We start from the raw sequence: 17,583 nt of genomic DNA on the forward strand, positions 1-17,583 counted from the left end.
CCAGGCGCGCTAGTAGCGGGTCAGCCACCGCCATCGTGTGGTGATGACGGGGAACTGCAGGCGTTGGATGGCGAACGCCGGTTTGTTGGAGAGAGCCTTTAAGGAAACGACCGGGAACAACTTCCTATTCGCTAACGAGGATCGCGGAAGTTTATTTTTGGCAGGGAAGATGACGCGTCATCCACAGCACAGGGTGGTAGTTTTTAGTTTTAACTTGGGGTTTTATTAAGCATGCATGCTCTCTGACAAAACAGACCCACACAGGCTGCAAAGGAAAGGGAGCAAGACCTCTGGGCTGTTAAGTCTTGAATGAGAGACAAGTTCACCACATGAGCCAGGCTGCACGGCCTTACACTCTACCGGAAGAGCATGAAACTGCATGTCTAGAAGTTGGTAAAACGAGTGAGATTGGTTGATTGATTGATTGATTGATTGATTGATTGATTGATTGATTGATTGATGGACAACTTTCTAACATTGGGTATTCAAAGGTCCTGAAGCATAATATGAACGTTAAATGCTGAATGGTAGTCCTTTACACACACGGTGCTCTTCTTCTGCGGTGGCGGCGGGCCGGGGCGGGGGTTCTGAGGACGGACGGAGTCCATTCGGGCTGGCGCCAGTGTGCAGCTTGGAGAGGAGTGGCTCCAAACGGGGTTCATCTCCGGGTTTTGAACGTGGCCAGATTGTGGCGGTGGGAGGGCTAAATGACGTCACTGTTCAGCGAGCGTTATCTGTTCATGCGTCATCCAGCGACATGACATCCGGTGTGATGATGAAGTACTACGGCGCCATCGTCATCATCATCATCATCATCACATCCTGTACTCGTCCTGCAGCGTGTACTGGGACCACAACCAGCAGCTGTTCCGTCTTTTTCCATCGGACAGCAAAGCCCCCGTGAAGACACGGGTCGCACGTCCACTCCCCAGCCACACTCTGTAGTCAGCTGGGGCGTCCGGGTGGCGTGGCGGTCTGCTCCGTTGCTTGCCAACACGGGGATCGCTGGTTCGAATCCCCTTGTTGGTCCGGCTTGGTCGGGCGTCCCTACAGAGACAACTGGCCGTGTCTGCGGGTGGGCACCCGGATGTGGGTATGTGTCCTGGTCGCTGCACTAGCGCCTCCTCTGGTTGGTCGGGTGGGGTCGCCTGTTCGGGGGGGGGACAGACAGCGTGATCCTCCCACGTGCTACGTACCCCTGGTGAAACTCCTCACTGTCAGGTGAAAAGAAGTGGCTGGTGACCACGTGTATCAGAGGAGGCATGTGGTAGTCTGCAGCCCTCCCCTGATCAGCAGAGGGGGTGGAGCAGCGACCGGGACGGCTCGGAAGAGTGGGGTAATTGGCCGGATACAATTGGGGAGAAAAGGGGGGGGCGGGAGTGCCTGCTAAATGAGAACGCATGCAACGTGTAAAACGGTGATGCATACAGGTGGGGGGAGGTGCAGGGTCGCAGAGCTGCATGGCTGCAGAGCTGCATGGTTGCAGAGCTCCCGAGCTGCATGGCTGCATGGCTGCAGAGCTGCAGGGTTGCAGAGCTCCCGAGCTGCATGGTTGCAGAGCTGCAGGGTTGAAGAGCTGCATGGTTGCAGAGCTGCAGGGCTGCATGGTTGCAGAACAGACACTCAGCTGACATGAGGCGCAGCGATTCTCAGCAGCAGGCGAGCTTCATCGTCTTCATTATAGGGCTGACTTAATTGGGGGGTTGTTCAGAGGAGTGAATCATTATCAGTGTAGGAACCAGTCTGAATGGTTTCCAAATGACTGCACACACACACACACACACACACACTGAAACACCTCCACAGTGAGTGAAACTGTAAATGACCATTGTCTTTATTTCACATATGTTCACATGATCTTCAACGACAAGCATTCTGGGTATTTTTTTCTTCGGTCCTCTTTTTGAAACACAGCTACTCTATGGACATCTAGAGGGAACCAACGGAACACAGCGACGGGGTTCGGGAGGGAAGCTCAAGCATGGGGGACCGGGAGAAACCAGGCAGAACCACATAAGGGGAAGGCGAAAGAGTTATAAACAAAGAAGCCACATCAAGAAGAAAAGAGGAAGGAGGAAGAGGAGGAGGAGGAAGAGGAGGAGATGGGGGGGGTAATGGAGGGGGGGTAGAGAAAGGAAAAGGAGGGAGAGTGCAGTTTTTTAATTTCTGTGTCTGTCCACGGTGCTGAGTGCAAGACTGTGCAACACGTGTGTGTGTGTGTGTGTGTGTGTGAGTGTGTGTGAGTGAGTGAGTGTGAGTGAGTGAATGAGTGTGTGAGTGAGTGTGTGTGTCTGTGTGTGTGAGTGTGTGTGTGTGTGTGTGGGTGTAAGAGAGAAAAACAGAGTGCGCTTCTTGTCAGCATCAACACTCCCATTTCAGTTTATCGAGCCGTTTCTTTTTCCTCCTAAACTTTTATTAAATCATCCCCGTTTTGTGTTTGCAGTTGTGCGCGCGTGTTGTGTTTTTCCCCACCTGCCTATTCTAGTTGTGTGTCTCAGCCTTCGCTCTCTGGTTGTGTCTCCGTGTAGGTGTGACTGCAGGTCGTCTGCCCGCTCACGCCGCCTCGCTGAGGGACTACATTGACAGTGCACGTCCACTTTAGGTTTGTGTAGTAGTAGTTCAGTGGTTTCTTCCCTTGTGGGTCTGCGTGTGCGTGTGTGTGTGTGTCTGTGTAAAGCATCATCACCCTACCTAAGAGTCCAGTGCATATTGTTTTTGTTTGCTGCTTGTTTGTGTTCTTTTGTATACTTTTTGTATTCGTGTCTTTCATCGATCTGTGTGTGCCAGTTTGTCTCTATGCAACATCGTGTCTGAGTCGGTGTCTTCACCACCGGTGGTCTGTCAGGTGGTCTGTTGTGGTCAGTCAGCCTGTCAGTAAAGTCGGTGGCTTTGTCCGTCCGTCCGTCCGGTGGGATGTCCGTCTCACAGAGCACTGGGGTTCCTGAAGTTATGGCCTGCAAAACGAGCTTGGTCACCCAACTCCTCCTCGATCCTAGAGGAGAGAGACAGAGAGAGGGGGGGGGGGACAGAGAGACAGAGAGAGACAGAGAGACAGGGAGAGAGAGAGAGACAGAGAGAGAGACAGAGAGAGACAGAGAGAGAGAGGGGGGGAGAGAGAGAGAGACAGACAGACAGAGAGAGAGAGACGGAGAGAGAGGGGGGGGACAGAGAGAGGGGGAGAGAGAGACAGACAGACAGAGAGAGAGACAGAGAGACAGGGAGAGAGAGAGAGACAGAGAGAGGGGGAGAGAGAGACAGAGACAGGGAGAGAGACAGAGAGAGGGGGAGAGAGACAGAGACAGAGAGAGGGGGAGAGAGAGACAGAGACAGAGACAGGGAGAGAGAGAGAGGGGGGGGAGAGAGAGAGACAGAGACAGGGAGAGAGAGAGACAGAGAGACGGAGAGAGAGAGAGACAGAGAGACAGGGAGACGGAGAGAGAGAGAGAGAGAGAGAGAGAGAGACAGAGAGAGAGAGAGAGAGACAGAGAGAGAGAGAGAGAGGGGGGAGAGAGAGAGAGGGGGAGAGAGAGAGAGACAGACAGAGAGAGACAGAGAGAGAGAGACAGAGAGAGAGAGGGGGGGAGAGAGAGGGGGAGAGAGAGAGACAGACAGAGGGGGAGAGAGAGACAGGGAGAGAGAGGGGGGGAGAGAGAGGGGAGAGAGAGAGACAGACAGAGAGAGACAGATAGAGGGGGAGAGAGAGACAGAGAGACAGGGAGAGAGAGAGAGACAGAGAGAGAGGGGGGGGGGAGACAGACAGACAGACAGACAGACGGAGAGAGAGAGAGAGACAGAGAGAGGGGGAGAGAGAGAGAGAGAGAGACGGAGAGAGAGAGAGACAGATAGAGAGACAGGGAGAGAGGGGGGGAGGGAGAGAGACAGAGAGAGAGGGGGGAGAGAGACGGAGAGAGAGAGAGGGAGAGAGAGACAGGGAGAGGGAGAGAGACAGAGAGAGGGGGGGAGAGAGGGAGAGAGATGGAGAGAGAGGGGGGGGAGAGGGAGAGAGGGGAGGTTGAGAGGAATCATTGAGGACAAAATTAGACAGATTCTTTGACAACCAGTGGAGGTGACTGTAATCAAAAGCTCCGAGTCAGTTTTGTGGTCGGTCTATTTTTGACTCAACCGCACTTTAAAGAGTCTAGCAAACTTTTTCAACGTTGTTTCATGGTGTTTAATTTTTCAGTGACAGCACTTCTCAGGTCCACATACCAGAGAGGAGCACCGTCAGGGACGGCCCTCAGGCAGGGCCCAAGATATTCTAAAAAAAATAATATTTAAGAAGTCATCACTTATTTTATTTTACATCTATTTTACTTATTTATTTATTTTATTCCAACGTATAATTTGACAATCAGCAGCCAAACAAAACGTTACTGAGGAAATGAAACCTTCAAACCTGCCTATTCCCTCTGTGTTGGAATGTGAAGGGTTAAACCAAAGACGCTCCTTTGTCTCCCTATCAGAAGTTTGCTGCCTCGGCAGTTGCTAGGAAGAAAACGCTCTGCTTTCAGCTCCCTGATTGGTGGTTCACTTATGATTGTACAGAGACGGCTCAGGCTGGACGGTGTGGAGACAAAGCGAGAGAGGCAAGATGGAGACGGTTTGGACATGTGTGGAGGAGAGATGCTGGGTATATTGGGAGAAGGAGGCTGAATATGGAGCTGCCAGGGAAGAGGAGAAGAGGAAGGCCAAAGAGGAGGTTTATGGAGGTGGTGAGGGAGGACATGCAGGTGGCTGGTGAGGCAGAGGAAGATGCAGGGGACAGGAAGAGATGGAAACGGATGATCCGCTGTGGCGCCCCCTAACGGGAGCAGCCAACAGTACTAGTAGTAGTAGTAGTAGTACTAGACCGTAACATATATTTAATAGGCCACTGTGCCAGTCTAGTAATATTACTAATTGCTTCTTTGTGGCGGCTGGGTTCCCAAAATGCCATGATCGCTGTTCCGTATCCATGGTTCTGAAGTGTGTGTTGCTAATGGTTGCGCTGCCGTGACGTACATGAAATGTCGTTGGTTTTGTGTTGCAGAGCTGGAATTGTCGCTGGCAACGTTTGCGGTACTACGGGACAGGATGCAGTCAGCTAGGCGGGTAGTTTGCTTCTTTTTTTCCCGCGGCGAGGGAAGAAGGGTTCAGAAGGCCAAGGGTTAAGGGTCACGGTTCGCTGCCATCCTCTGTCTTTACACAGCAGCGACTCGTCCTTGGCCACCTTTGGGAGTTTGCTACCAAGCGAAGGTGAACAAAACCCCACCTATAAGTGCGGGGCTAATCTTGGGTATGAGAGATGTATAAACACACTAGCGGATAATGAAATTCACCATGGTCTGTTTAATTTAGGGGTTACACCGAACAAGCCGGGGGGGCGGCACGGTCGTGAGCGGCGCCGTCTCGTTGCTACACCCGAATCAAACCCCAGCCATTATCAAAGTTATCGTCTGCAGCTGTGTTTACCCCGCTACTCTTACGCCACAAACTCACAACAGTGCTAGAGGGTTACTGGCGTGAATATGGGTGGTGCAGCCGGTGCAGTGGCACCAGGGCCCGTTGCTAGGGGAGGGGGGGCCGTCAATATTTCTGCATGCATTGTCCTGGTCCAATGTTACGTGTCTGTTTTGAGCATGTGATGATAGCTTGTTTAGCACGCGCAATATCCTTTACCTAGCTAGCCTACCTAAGTAACGTTAGAAACATAAAATCAAGCTAGCATGAGTCACACACATAAAAGTGGATGTAGAAAGAGGAAGGAGAGCGAGGGGGGAAAGGACGGCTGCATTGTGTGCTGCCAGCCAAACCATGCTATCTACCAGGTTTTGGGTCTGATGTGGGCTCCCCTGTTACTGTCACATGACGAGGCTATTAGCTATATTACAGCCGAGTTGCCTTGTGGACTTGTTTCATCGCCTTGTCGACTGATGTGGTTTAGAGACCGTCTGTTGAGGCTCCCCAACCGTGGTGCGTCCGCTCTCCGTGGTTCTGAAGTGTAGCCGACCTTTGACGTACCGACCTTTACAATAACTCATCTGTGTCAACTTCGTCTGTTACTTTGATGTTTCTATTTTATTTGTTATATTTTATGCTGGGCAGCACTTTGTGATTGTCTATCTGTGAAAGGTGCTATACAAAGAAATGACTAAAATGACTTACTGAACCCACCTGTGGTGGTGGTGGTGTGTGTGTGAGTGAGTGTGTGTGTGTGTGTGTGTGTGTGTGTGTGTGTGTGTGTGTGTGGACTTAAGTGTGTTTTGTCTTGCTGAATGAAAGAAGCCTCTAGCCCCGACATCCAACCCCCCACCCCTATCGGGCCTGAGGCATCCAGTGGGATTAGGGTTGCTGAGCCGCTCTCAGGTCACACACACACACAGACACAGACACACACACACACACACACACACACACACACACACACACACACACACACACACACACACACACACACACTCAGCCTGCTGACTGGCTGGTACATATGGGGTGACCAGCGGTGACATCACGGGGAGACGTGTCACGGTTAGGAACATGAAGGAGGGTGAACCTCAGCTAACCTCAGCTCACCCTCCTCTTCATCCAGCCAGCTCACCCTCCTCTTCATCCAGCCAGCTCACCCTCCTCTTCATACAGCCAGCTCACCCTCCTCTTCAGCTCACCCTCCTCTTCATACAGCCAGCTCACCCTCCTCTTCATACAGCCAGCTCACCCTCCTCTTCAGCTCACCCTCCTCTTCATACAGCCAGCTCACCCTCCTCTTCATACAGCCAGCTCACCCTCCTCTTCATACAGCCAGCTCACCCTCCTCTTCATACAGCCAGCTCACCCTCCTCTTCAGCTCACCCTCCCCTTCATACAGCCAGCTCACCCTCCTCTTCATACAGCCAGCTCACCCTCCTCTTCATACAGCCAGCTCACCCTCCTCTTCAGCTCACCCTCCTCTTCATACAGCCAGCTCACCCTCCTCTTCAGCTCACCCTCCTCTTCATACAGCCAGCTCACCCTCCTCTTCAGCTCACCCTCCTCTTCATACAGCCAGCTCACCCTCCTCTTCAGCTCACCCTCCTCTTCATACAGCCAGCACCCTCCTCTTCATACAGCCAGCTCTCCCTCCTGTTCAGCTCACCCTCCTCTTCATACAGCCAGCTCTCCCTCCTGTTCAGCTCACCCTCCTCTTCATACAGCCAGCTCTCCCTCCTGTTCAGCTCACCCTCCTGTTCAGCTCACCCTCCTCTTCATACAGCCAGCTCACCCTCCTCTTCAGCTCACCCTCCTGTTCAGCTCACCCTCCTCTTCAGCTCACCCTCCTGTTCAGCTCACCCTCCTCTTCAGCTCACCCTCCTGTTCAGCTCACCCTCCTCTTCAGCTCACCCCCCTGTTCAGCTCACCCTCCTGTTCAGCTCACCCTCCTCTTCAGCTCACCCTCCTCTTCAGCTCACCCTCCTGTTCAGCTCTCCCTCCTCTTCAGCTCACCCTCCTGTTCAGCTCACCCTCCTGTTCAGCTCACCCTCCTCTTCAGCTCACCCTCCTGTTCAGCTCTCCCTCCTCTTCAGCTCACCCTCCTCTTCATACAGCCAGCTCACCCTCCTCTTCATACAGCCAGCTCACCCTCCTCTTCATACAGCCAGCTCACCCTCCTCTTCATACAGCCAGCTCACCCTCCTCTTCAGCTCACCCTCCTCTTCATACACCTTCTCTAACAGTGCCATCAGCCCTCTGCATATAAACCCATAAACTGCATTCACACAGCAACCCAAACACTGCTTCCTGAACTGCTCCTGATCAACACGGGTGGCTGTTTGCATGGCGGTCCATCAGTTAACGGGTGACAGTTCATTCACGAGGCCCGTCTCATTAAAACAAGACATCGCCTCCCGGGTCATGCTCGACACATTCCTCCAGATACGACTTTTACTTGAAAGAGGAGTTGCGGTTTGTTTTTCGAGGACGGGTTACGGTTGCCGTGGTTTCCCCCCTGCGGTCCTGAATGTCATCGAGGTGCTGCCTCCTGAATGTGCCACGGCGGCGTCTCATCTCACCGTGTTGCTGTTGCTCCTGCGGCATCACAATTCATGTTGCTGCAGGAGCGGCACTACCGGCCGCCCCCTTGGTGTGCCGCCGGCCTCTGTGACTAGGACGGTTGTGGGATTAGGTTGTGGGTTAGCTATCGGTTAGGGTGAGGGTGAGGTTGAGAGAGAGAAGAGAAGAGAAAGAGAGAGAGAAAATAGAGGAGCGAGAGGAGAGAGAAGAGAAAGGAGAGAGAGGAGCAAGAGAGAGAGGAGAAAAGAGAGGAGAGAGAGAAGAGAGAGAGAAGAGAAGAGAACGTGGAGAGAGAAAAGAGAGGAGAGAGGAAATAGAGGAGCGAGAGGGAAGTGGGAGAGAGAGAGGAGAAAAGAGAGGAGAGAGAGAAAAGAGAGAAGAGAGGAGAATGTGGAGAGAGGAAAGAGAAGAGAGAGGAAATAGAGGAGCGAGAGGAGAGAGGAGAGAAAGGAGAGAGAGGAGCAAGAGAGAGAGGAGAAAAGAGAGGAGAGAGAGAAGAGAGAGAGAAGAGAGGAGAACGTGGAGAGAGAAAAGAGAAGAGAGAGGAAATAGAGGAGCGAGAGGGAAGTGGGAGAGAGAAGAGAGAGAGGAGAAAAGAGAGGAGAGAGAGAAAAGAGAGAAGAGAGGAGAATGTGGAGAGAGGAAAGAGAAGAGAGAGGAGAGAGAAGAGAAAGGAGAGAGAGGAGCAAGAGAGAGAGGAGAAAAGAGAGGAGAGAGAGAAGAGAGAGAGAAGAGAGGAGAACGTGGAGAGAGAGAAAAGAGAAGAGAGAGGAGAGAGAAGCGAGAGAGAAGTGACAGAGAGAAGAGAGGAAAACGTGGAGAGAGAAAAGAGAAGAGAGAGGAAATAGAGGAGCGAGAGGGAAGTGGGAGAGAGAAGAGAGAGAGGAGAAAAGAGAGGAGAGAGAGAAAAGAGAGAAGAGAGGAGAATGTGGAGAGAGAGAAAAGAGAAGAGAGAGGAGAGAGAAGCGAGAGAGAAGTGACAGAGAGGAGAGGAAAACGTGGAGAGAGGAAAGAGAAGAGAGAGGAAATAGAGGAGCGAGAGGGAAGTGGGAGAGAGAAGAGAGAGAGGAGAAAAGAGAGGAGAGAGAGAAAAGAGAGAAGAGAGGAGAACGTGGAGAGAGAAAAGAGAAGAGAGAGGAAATAGAGGAGCGAGAGGGAAGTGGGAGAGAGAAGAGAGAGAGGAGAAAAGAGAGGAGAGAGAGAAAAGAGAGAAGAGAGGAGAATGTGGAGAGAGGAAAGAGAAGAGAGAGGAAATAGAGGAGCGAGAGGGAAGTGGGAGAGAGAAGAGAGAGAGGAGAAAAGAGAGGAGAGAGAGAAGAGAGAGAGAAGAGAGGAGAACGTGGAGAGAGAGAAAAGAGAAGAGAGAGGAAATAGAGGAGCGAGAGGAGAGAGAAGAGAAAGGAGAGAGAGGAGCAAGAGAGAGAGGAGAAAAGAGAGGAGAGAGAGAAGAGAGAGAGAAGAGAGGAGAACGTGGAGAGAGAAAAGAGAAGAGAGAGGAAATAGAGGAGCGAGAGGGAAGTGGGAGAGAGAAGAGAGAGAGGAGAAAAGAGAGGAGAGAGAGAAAAGAGAGAAGAGAGGAGAATGTGGAGAGAGGAAAGAGAAGAGAGAGGAAATAGAGGAGCGAGAGGAGAGAGAAGAGAAAGGAGAGAGAGGAGCAAGAGAGAGAGGAGAAAAGAGAGGAGAGAGAGAAGAGAGAGAGAAGAGAAGAGAACGTGGAGAGAGAAAAGAGAGGAGAGAGGAAATAGAGGAGCGAGAGGGAAGTGGGAGAGAGAAGAGAGAGAGGAGAAAAGAGAGGAGAGAGAGAAAAGAGAGAAGAGAGGAGAATGTGGAGAGAGGAAAGAGAAGAGAGAGGAAATAGAGGAGCGAGAGGAGAGAGAAGAGAAAGGAGAGAGAGGAGCAAGAGAGAGAGGAGAAAAGAGAGGAGAGAGAGAAGAGAGAGAGAAGAGAGGAGAACGTGGAGAGAGAGAAAAGAGAAGAGAGAGGAGAGAGAAGCGAGAGAGAAGTGACAGAGAGAAGAGAGGAAAACGTGGAGAGAGAAAAGAGAAGAGAGAGAAATAGAGGAGCGAGAGGGAAGTGGGAGAGAGAAGAGAGAGAGGAGAAAAGAGAGGAGAGAGAGAAAAGAGAGAAGAGAGGAGAATGTGGAGAGAGGAAAGAGAAGAGAGAGGAGAGAGAAGAGAAAGGAGAGAGAGGAGCAAGAGAGAGAGGAGAAAAGAGAGGAGAGAGAGAAGAGAGAGAGAAGAGAGGAGAACGTGGAGAGAGAGAAAAGAGAAGAGAGAGGAGAGAGAAGCGAGAGAGAAGTGACAGAGAGAAGAGAGGAAAACGTGGAGAGAGAAAAGAGAAGAGAGAGGAAATAGAGGAGCGAGAGGGAAGTGGGAGAGAGAAGAGAGAGAGGAGAAAAGAGAGGAGAGAGAGAAAAGAGAGAAGAGAGGAGAATGTGGAGAGAGAGAAAAGAGAAGAGAGAGGAGAGAGAAGCGAGAGAGAAGTGACAGAGAGGAGAGGAAAACGTGGAGAGAGGAAAGAGAAGAGAGAGGAAATAGAGGAGCGAGAGGGAAGTGGGAGAGAGAAGAGAGAGAGCAGAAAAGAGAGGAGAGAGAGAAAAGAGAGAAGAGAGGAGAATGTGGAGAGAGGAAAGAGAAGAGAGAGGAAATAGAGGAGCGAGAGGGAAGTGGGAGAGAGAAGAGAGAGAGGAGAAAAGAGAGGAGAGAGAGAAAAGAGAGAAGAGAGGAGAACGTGGAGAGAGAAAAGAGAAGAGAGAGGAAATAGAGGAGCGAGAGGGAAGTGGGAGAGAGAAGAGAGAGAGCAGAAAAGAGAGGAGAGAGAGAAAAGAGAGAAGAGAGGAGAATGTGGAGAGAGGAAAGAGAAGAGAGAGGAAATAGAGGAGCGAGAGGGAAGTGGGAGAGAGAAGAGAGAGAGGAGAAAAGAGAGGAGAGAGAGAAGAGAGAGAGAAGAGAGGAGAACGTGGAGAGAGAGAAAAGAGAAGAGAGAGGAAATAGAGGAGCGAGAGGAGAGAGAAGAGAAAGGAGAGAGAGGAGCAAGAGAGAGAGGAGAAAAGAGAGGAGAGAGAGAAGAGAGAGAGAAGAGAGGAGAACGTGGAGAGAGAAAAGAGAAGAGAGAGGAAATAGAGGAGCGAGAGGGAAGTGGGAGAGAGAAGAGAGAGAGGAGAAAAGAGAGGAGAGAGAGAAAAGAGAGAAGAGAGGAGAATGTGGAGAGAGGAAAGAGAAGAGAGAGGAAATAGAGGAGCGAGAGGAGAGAGAAGAGAAAGGAGAGAGAGGAGCAAGAGAGAGAGGAGAAAAGAGAGGAGAGAGAGAAGAGAGAGAGAAGAGAAGAGAACGTGGAGAGAGAAAAGAGAGGAGAGAGGAAATAGAGGAGCGAGAGGGAAGTGGGAGAGAGAAGAGAGAGAGGAGAAAAGAGAGGAGAGAGAGAAAAGAGAGAAGAGAGGAGAATGTGGAGAGAGGAAAGAGAAGAGAGAGGAAATAGAGGAGCGAGAGGAGAGAGAAGAGAAAGGAGAGAGAGGAGCAAGAGAGAGAGGAGAGAGAGAAGAGAGAGAGAAGAGAGGAGAACGTGGAGAGAGAAAAGAGAAGAGAGAGGAAATAGAGGAGCGAGAGGAGAGAGAAGAGAAAGGAGAGAGAGGAGCAAGAGAGGAGAAAAGAGAGGAGAGAGAGAAGAGAGAGAAGAGAGAGAAGAGAGAGAAGAGAGGAGAACGTGGAGAGAGGAAAGAGAAGAGAGAGGAAATAGAGGAGCGAGAGGGAAGTGGGAGAGAGAAGAGAGAGAGGAGAAAAGAGAGGAGAGAGAGAAAAGAGAGAAGAGAGGAGAATGTGGAGAGAGGAAAGAGAAGAGAGAGGAAATAGAGGAGCGAGAGGAGAGAGGAGAGAAAGGAGAGAGAGGAGCAAGAGAGAGAGGAGAAAAGAGAGGAGAGAGAGAAAAGAGAGAAGAGAGGAGAATGTGGAGAGAGGAAAGAGAAGAGAGAGGAAATAGAGGAGCGAGAGGAGAGAGAAGAGAAAGGAGAGAGAGGAGCAAGAGAGAGAGGAGAAAAGAGAGGAGAGAGAGAAGAGAGAGAGAAGAGAGGAGAATGTGGAGAGAGGAAAGAGAAGAGAGAGGAAATAGAGGAGCGAGAGGGAAGTGGGAGAGAGAAGAGAGAGAGGAGAAAAGAGAGGAGAGAGAGAAAAGAGAGAAGAGAGGAGAATGTGGAGAGAGGAAAGAGAAGAGAGAGGAGAGAGAAGAGAAAGGAGAGAGAGGAGCAAGAGAGAGAGGAGAAAAGAGAGGAGAGAGAGAAGAGAGAGAGAAGAGAGGAGAACGTGGAGAGAGAGAAAAGAGAAGAGAGAGGAGAGAGAAGCGAGAGAGAAGTGACAGAGAGAAGAGAGGAAAACGTGGAGAGAGGAAAGAGAAGAGAGAGGAAATAGAGGAGCGAGAGGGAAGTGGGAGAGAGAAGAGAGAGAGGAGAAAAGAGAGGAGAGAGAGAAAAGAGAGAAGAGAGGAGAACGTGGAGAGAGAAAAGAGAAGAGAGAGGAAATAGAGGAGCGAGAGGGAAGTGGGAGAGAGACGAGAGAGAGCAGAAAAGAGAGGAGAGAGAGAAAAGAGAGAAGAGAGGAGAATGTGGAGAGAGGAAAGAGAAGAGAGAGGAAATAGAGGAGCGAGAGGGAAGTGGGAGAGAGAAGAGAGAGAGGAGAAAAGAGAGGAGAGAGAGAAGAGAGAGAGAAGAGAGGAGAAAAGAGAGGAGAGAGAAAAGAGAAGAGAGAGGAAATAGAGGAGCGAGAGGAGAGAGAAGAGAAAGGAGAGAGAGGAGCAAGAGAGAGAGGAGAAAAGAGAGGAGAGAGAGAAGAGAGAGAGAAGAGAGGAGAACGTGGAGAGAGAAAAGAGAAGAGAGAGGAAATAGAGGAGCGAGAGGGAAGTGGGAGAGAGAAGAGAGAGAGGAGAAAAGAGAGGAGAGAGAGAAAAGAGAGAAGAGAGGAGAATGTGGAGAGAGGAAAGAGAAGAGAGAGGAAATAGAGGAGCGAGAGGAGAGAGAAGAGAAAGGAGAGAGAGGAGCAAGAGAGAGAGGAGAAAAGAGAGGAGAGAGAGAAGAGAGAGAGAAGAGAAGAGAACGTGGAGAGAGAAAAGAGAAGAGAGAGGAAATAGAGGAGCGAGAGGAGAGAGAAGAGAAAGGAGAGAGAGGAGCAAGAGAGAGAGGAGAAAAGAGAGGAGAGAGAGAAGAGAGAGAAGAGAGAGAAGAGAGAGAAGAGAGAGAAGAGAGGAGAACGTGGAGAGAGGAAAGAGAAGAGAGAGGAAATAGAGGAGCGAGAGGGAAGTGGGAGAGAGAAGAGAGAGAGGAGAAAAGAGAGGAGAGAGAGAAAAGAGAGAAGAGAGGAGAATGTGGAGAGAGGAAAGAGAAGAGAGAGGAAATAGAGGAGCGAGAGGAGAGAGGAGAGAAAGGAGAGAGAGGAGCAAGAGAGAGAGGAGAAAAGAGAGGAGAGAGAGAAAAGAGAGAAGAGAGGAGAATGTGGAGAGAGGAAAGAGAAGAGAGAGGAAATAGAGGAGCGAGAGGAGAGAGGAGAGAGAGGAGCAAGAGAGAGAGGAGAAAAGAGAGGAGAGAGAGAAGAGAGAGAGAAGAGAGGAGAACGTGGAGAGAGAGAAAAGAGAAGAGAGAGGAAATAGAGGAGCGAGAGGAGAGAGAAGAGAAAGGAGAGAGAGGAGCAAGAGAGAGAGGAGAAAAGAGAGGAGAGAGAGAAGAGAGAGAGAAGAGAGGAGAACGTGGAGAGAGAAAAAAGAGAGAGGAAATAGAGGAGCGAGAGGGAAGTGGGAGAGAGAAGAGAGAGAGGAGAAAAGAGAGGAGAGAGAGAAAAGAGAGAAGAGAGGAGAACGTGGAGAGAGGAAAGAGAAGAGAGAGGAAATAGAGGAGCGAGAGGAGAGAGAAGAGAAAGAGAGAGGAGCAAGAGAGAGAGGAGAAAAGAGAGGAGAGAGAGAAGAGAGAGAGAAGAGAGGAGAACGTGGAGAGAGAAAAGAGAAGAGAGAGGAAATAGAGGAGCGAGAGGAGAGAGAAGAGAAAGGAGAGAGAGGAGCAAGAGAGAGAGGAGAAAAGAGAGGAGAGAGAGAAGAGAGAGAAGAGAGAGAAGAGAGAGAAGAGAGGAGAACGTGGAGAGAGGAAAGAGAAGAGAGAGGAAATAGAGGAGCGAGAGGGAAGTGGGAGAGAGAAGAGAGAGAGGAGAAAAGAGAGGAGAGAGAGAAAAGAGAGAAGAGAGGAGAATGTGGAGAGAGGAAAGAGAAGAGAGAGGAAATAGAGGAGCGAGAGGAGAGAGGAGAGAAAGGAGAGAGAGGAGCAAGAGAGAGAGGAGAAAAGAGAGGAGAGAGAGAAAAGAGAGAAGAGAGGAGAATGTGGAGAGAGGAAAGAGAAGAGAGAGGAAATAGAGGAGCGAGAGGAGAGAGGAGAGAGAGGAGCAAGAGAGAGAGGAGAAAAGAGAGGAGAGAGAGAAGAGAGAGAGAAGAGAGGAGAACGTGGAGAGAGAGAAAAGAGAAGAGAGAGGAAATAGAGGAGCGAGAGGAGAGAGAAGAGAAAGGAGAGAGAGGAGCAAGAGAGAGAGGAGAAAAGAGAGGAGAGAGAGAAGAGAGAGAGAAGAGAGGAGAACGTGGAGAGAGAAAAAAGAGAGAGGAAATAGAGGAGCGAGAGGGAAGTGGGAGAGAGAAGAGAGAGAGGAGAAAAGAGAGGAGAGAGAGAAAAGAGAGAAGAGAGGAGAATGTGGAGAGAGGAAAGAGAAGAGAGAGGAAATAGAGGAGCAAGAGGAGAGAGAAGAGAAAGGAGAGAGAGGAGCAAGAGAGAGAGGAGAAAAGAGAGGAGAGAGAGAAGAGAGAGAGAAGAGAGGAGAACGTGGAGAGAGAAAAGAGAAGAGAGAGGAAATAGAGGAGCGAGAGGGAAGTGGGAGAGAGAAGAGAGAGAGGAGAAAAGAGAGGAGAGAGAGAAAAGAGAGAAGAGAGGAGAACGTGGAGAGAGGAAAGAGAAGAGAGAGGAAATAGAGGAGCGAGAGGAGAGAGAAGAGAAAGGAGAGAGAGGAGCAAGAGAGAGAGGAGAAAAGAGAGGAGAGAGAGAGAGAGAGAAGAGAGGAGAACGTGGAGAGAGGAAAGAGAAGAGAGAGGAAATAGAGGAGCGAGAGGAGAGAGAAGAGAAAGGAGAGAGAGGAGCAAGAGAGAGAGGAGAAAAGAGAGGAGACAGAGAAGAGAGAGAGAAGAGAGGAGAACGTGGAGAGAGAAAAGAGAAGAGAGAGGAAATAGAGGAGCGAGAGGGAAGTGGGAGAGAGAAGAGAGAGAGGAGAAAAGAGAGGAGAGAGAGAAAAGAGAGAAGAGAGGAGAATGTGGAGAGAGGAAAGAGAAGAGAGAGGAAATAGAGGAGCGAGAGGAGAGAGAAGAGAAAGGAGAGAGAGGAGCAGAAGAGAGAGGAGAAAAGAGAGGAGAGAGAGAAGAGAGAGAGAAGAGAGGAGAACGTGGAGAGAGAGAAAAGAGAAGAGAGAGGAAATAGAGGAGCGAGAGGAGAGAGGAGAGAGAGAAGTGGGAGAGAGAAGAGAGAGAGGAGAAAAGAGAGGAGAGAGAGAAGTGGGAGAGAGAGGAGAGAGAGAGAGGAGAAAAGAGAGGAGAGAGAGGAGAGAGGAGAGAGAGAGAGAGAGAGAGAGAGAGGATTCTACTGACCTCATGAGATGGTTGTACTTGGCCAGCCTCTCAGATCTGCAGGGAGCACCGGTCTTAATCTGAGGAGGACGGAGCGAGAGACAGTGAGACACACAGACACAGACGGTGAGAGAGAGACACACACAGACAGTGTGAGAGCAAGAGAGAGAGAGATTAAAAGACAGACAGACAGGAAGACGTGATAGATTCCACATGAAAAGAGTTGCATGGTATATCAGCCAGTGGGTGTTTTTGGTGGGTGTGTGTGTGTTTGGTGGGTGTGTGTTTAAACATGCTGATGTGTTTCGGTGTGTGTGACAGAATACACATTGCTTTGTCATGCATGTGGGTGTGTTTGTGTGTCTGCATACATGTATATGTCTACATCTTTTTGTCTGTGAATATTTCTGCTAGTGGTGCATGTCTATGTCTGTGTGTGTGTGTGTGTGTGTGTGTGTGTGTGTGTGTGTGTGTGTGTGTGTGTGTGTGTGTGTGTCTGTGTGTGTGTGTGTGTGCGTGTGTGTGTGTGTGTGTGTGTGAGTGTGTGTACCTGTCCAGTGCAGAGTCCCACCACCAGGTCAGCGATAAAGGTGTCCTCTGTCTCGCCTGAGCGATGGCTGACCATCACACCCCAGCCGTTAGCCTGGGCCAGCTTACACCTGCAGAGAGAGAGACCGAGACGGAGGTAAAAAGATGGAGGTAAAAAGAGAGACGAGAGAATGAGGACAGACGGAGAAAAAATATCAGTGAACTCATTTGACCCGTACAATAGCTGTAGTGTTACGATGAGTTCCTGAAGCCATATAACAGAATGCTAACATCATCAATGCTAACGCCTCATGCTAACATCATCAATGCTAACACCTCATGCTAACATCATCAATGCTAACACCACATGCTAACATCATCAATGCTAACACCTCATGCTAACATCATCAATGCTAACGCCTCATGCTAACATCATCAATGCTAACACCTCATGCTAACATCATCAATGCTAACACCTCATGCTAACATCATCAATGCTAACACCTCATGCTAACATCATCAATGCTAACACCTCATGCTAACATCAGCATGGTCATATAAGAGAGACTGACCTGCCCTTTCTGAACACATTTTTTAACGTCGGGAGTTTGACCCATAACCAAAAATAGGTGTGGTTTTATGAATTCAAAGCTATTGGCTACTGTCTTCCTGGGTGGTCGCGTGGGTGGGGCTCGGTACCGCTCGTCCCTTGCCGTAGAACAAAATGAGAAATTCAGTGGCGCGAGGATTTGAATCACTGAGCTAACTAGCTAGCCAGCTAGCTAGCTTATTTGCAAGGCATTGCTAGCGGTAGCTAGCGGTAGGGGTCGTGTTCTCAAACGAGTCCCGCGTGAAGTGGAAACTGCACACTTTTGTGTTTTTGGAGAGATCCGCTTCTCGTAACCCGATGGCTTCACGCCACCTAACGCCGGGGCTGGCACCGGGGCTGGCACCGGGGCTAACGCCGGGGCTGGCACCGGGGCTGGCACCGGGGCTAACGCCGGGGCTTGGGCATCCAGGGACCTCGCATTTCACATGCGACCACGGCATGGTGGTAGGCCTACGGCATGGCAGTGCAATACAACTTATCATTCACCAATACAACTTGGCGAATAATAAGTTCGATGATACCAATAACTGTTAGATAGATAGATGGATAGATGGATAGATGTATAGATAGATAGATAGATAGATAGATAGATAGATAGATAGATAGATAGATAGATAGATAGATAGATAGATAGATAGATAGATAGATAGATAGATAGACAGATAGATGTATAGATAGATAGCAATACGTCGTAGCAAGATCGATAATAAAGTCTCAGCAAAATAGCACAAAGTCGAGCCACGTAGCTAGCAGGAGGGGGTGAAGAACAGCTTCTCCATGGTTTTATAGCATCT

At 50.2% G+C, this 17,583-nt stretch overlaps 1 protein-coding gene across 1 annotated transcript in view; it reads right to left on the reverse strand.

Moving 5' to 3' along the window:
* Positions 1 to 2,574: 2,574 nt before the first annotated feature.
* The window catches only part of LOC130128608 (gamma-enolase), a 29,181-nt gene continuing 14,172 nt past the window's right edge, over positions 2,575 to 17,583 (reverse strand). The window contains exons 7-9 of the mRNA XM_056298265.1: positions 16,202 to 16,310; positions 15,673 to 15,731; positions 2,575 to 2,992 (exon numbers count right to left, since the gene is read on the reverse strand). Of these exons, the coding sequence (XP_056154240.1) occupies positions 2,923 to 2,992; positions 15,673 to 15,731; positions 16,202 to 16,310 (238 nt within the window). The 3' untranslated portion in view covers positions 2,575 to 2,922. The remainder of the gene's footprint in view (positions 2,993 to 15,672; positions 15,732 to 16,201; positions 16,311 to 17,583) is intronic.

Source organism: Lampris incognitus, chromosome 18, assembly GCF_029633865.1.
Source record: "Lampris incognitus isolate fLamInc1 chromosome 18, fLamInc1.hap2, whole genome shotgun sequence".
Lineage (NCBI taxonomy): Eukaryota > Metazoa > Chordata > Actinopteri > Lampriformes > Lampridae > Lampris > Lampris incognitus.